We start from the raw sequence: 1,770 nt of genomic DNA, 5'->3' as shown, positions 1-1,770 counted from the left end.
GGCTCGAGGAGAGAATCGATCGGGCCAGAGTCCGCCTTGGATGTAACTTCAGCATCGAACGTTGACACAGTCGCGTCCCCAGGACCAGGTGCCGTTGCGGCGCAGTCGAGCAGAAGCACTCCACGTGCCCAGGACACGGCTGCGGTGGCGACAAATGCAGGGCCAATGACGGATGCTGCTGTGCCACGGATACAGACGAGTGATGCTTGGATTGGTGAGGCAGATACAGCATCCATGTCGGTGCCAGCTTCACCCATGGTCTCTGATGCTAATGACGAGGCGCCTTTACAGCAAGAGGCGCGTGGCCCGGTGCAAACCACGATGGCAGAGGACGAGAGCACGCCACAGCCAGTCATGCAGTCAGCAGCACAGCCAACCCCCACGAAACACGCGCCAACCCCGTCGGCCTCGATCATTTGCGTGCCAGTACCATCGGCCTCGGGTTCAACCTCCTCTCCGACGCGATCGGCTGCAAGCTCAGCCTCGGGTACACTGCGGCGTAAGCGAGTGCCGCTGGCAGCTGAAAGTACATGTACCCCTGGGTCTGACGATCATAACAACGTTGGCAACAGCATCGCTACCAGCCCTGCTCCCTCAACATCCAAGCGAACGGCATCGGATGTCACGTGCACAGGTGCTGCTTCTTTAACAGCGGCGCAAGCAGCAGAGTCGCGTCTTCCCGCAGCAAAACGAGCAGCATCGAGTGATGCGCGCACCGCCACCGTTGCCGCTACTGCTACCACTCGCTCTGAAGCCACGGTATCTGCTGCAGCTACGCCACCGAATCGGCACAACGTCGCGCCAATATTTCGGTCGAAATCGGGGACCAAAAAAAAATATCTGATGAACTACGCGGCGGCTGACAAGTTTATTGGCGTTCTGAAGTTGATGGATGATTACTGCATGCGATGTACCATTCGACAGGCGAAACCCGTGCTGAAGGCTGGGCATCAATGCGTATCTAATCGTGTTTGTGAGCGGTGTCACTTCAAAGGACATGAAGCAAGCAAATGTTTCGTGGGCTTCGCATACCCCGACAGAGCCTGTTGCTACGCTTGTGGAATGCCAAAGGGGATTCGTGGATGTAAAACATGGGATCACCTTTGCAGGCAGTCTCAAGGACTGGATTCGGGCCTGAGCTGTCTCCTCCTTTATTCGGACTGTCATTCGGGGCTGCGCGACCTGTCCCAGCGGATGGGCTACAACTTGAGGGAAAGGACATTGAAGGATATAAAAACGCGCGACTTGTTTGTCAAGTGGCTGTACTCGTCCGGTCCTTGTCCATTTCCAGGGGATGGGCATTGGCGTCTTGTGGAATTTGTGTTTGAAAGTGCGAGGGTCCTGCTTCCCTGTGCGGCGGAAGCCCAAGTCGGCCCCCTCGACAGTTTTCGTTAAACACACACACAGGAAGCTCTTTAGAGAATCAGAACACAGAACCGAATGTCAGAATGTCATCATCTTTATTATCTTCAATAACTGCTGAAACGACTGCGACTTTTTACTTGGAATGGCTATGATCAGCTTCAATTAATTGAAGCTTTGCTTCATTAACCTCTTGCCTCTCTTCCTTCCCTTTGCTTTTGGCTTCATTTTTTTTTTTTCTCACTGACACAAGACGCGCCACGATGAAGCGGGCCATGGGCGGGGCGCGCGCGCGCTCCTGGTGGTGCGTTGTCGTCGTTGTGGCGCGACGGGCAAGTGCTGTCGAGGTGCAAGCGACGTCATGGATGAACGGGTGGCCAAACGACATTGCCGCGTGACCGTCGTGAT

General features: G+C 55.3%; 1 protein-coding gene across 1 annotated transcript in view; it reads left to right on the top strand.

Annotated features, from left to right (window-relative positions):
- MONBRDRAFT_13177 (uncharacterized protein) overlaps positions 1 to 1,395 on the top strand; it is a gene marked incomplete at both ends in the record, with an annotated part of 6,394 nt that extends 4,999 nt beyond the window's left edge. The window contains one exon of the mRNA XM_001751075.1: positions 133 to 1,395. Coding sequence (XP_001751127.1) covers positions 133 to 1,395 — 1,263 coding nt within the window. The remainder of the gene's footprint in view (positions 1 to 132) is intronic.
- Between the last annotated feature and the right edge of the window lie 375 nt (positions 1,396 to 1,770).

The sequence above is a fragment of the Monosiga brevicollis genome, genomic scaffold (assembly GCF_000002865.3).
Source record: "Monosiga brevicollis MX1 MONBRscaffold_152 genomic scaffold, whole genome shotgun sequence".
NCBI lineage: Eukaryota > Choanoflagellata > Craspedida > Salpingoecidae > Monosiga > Monosiga brevicollis.
This window is presented reverse-complemented; position numbering and strand designations above follow the sequence as displayed.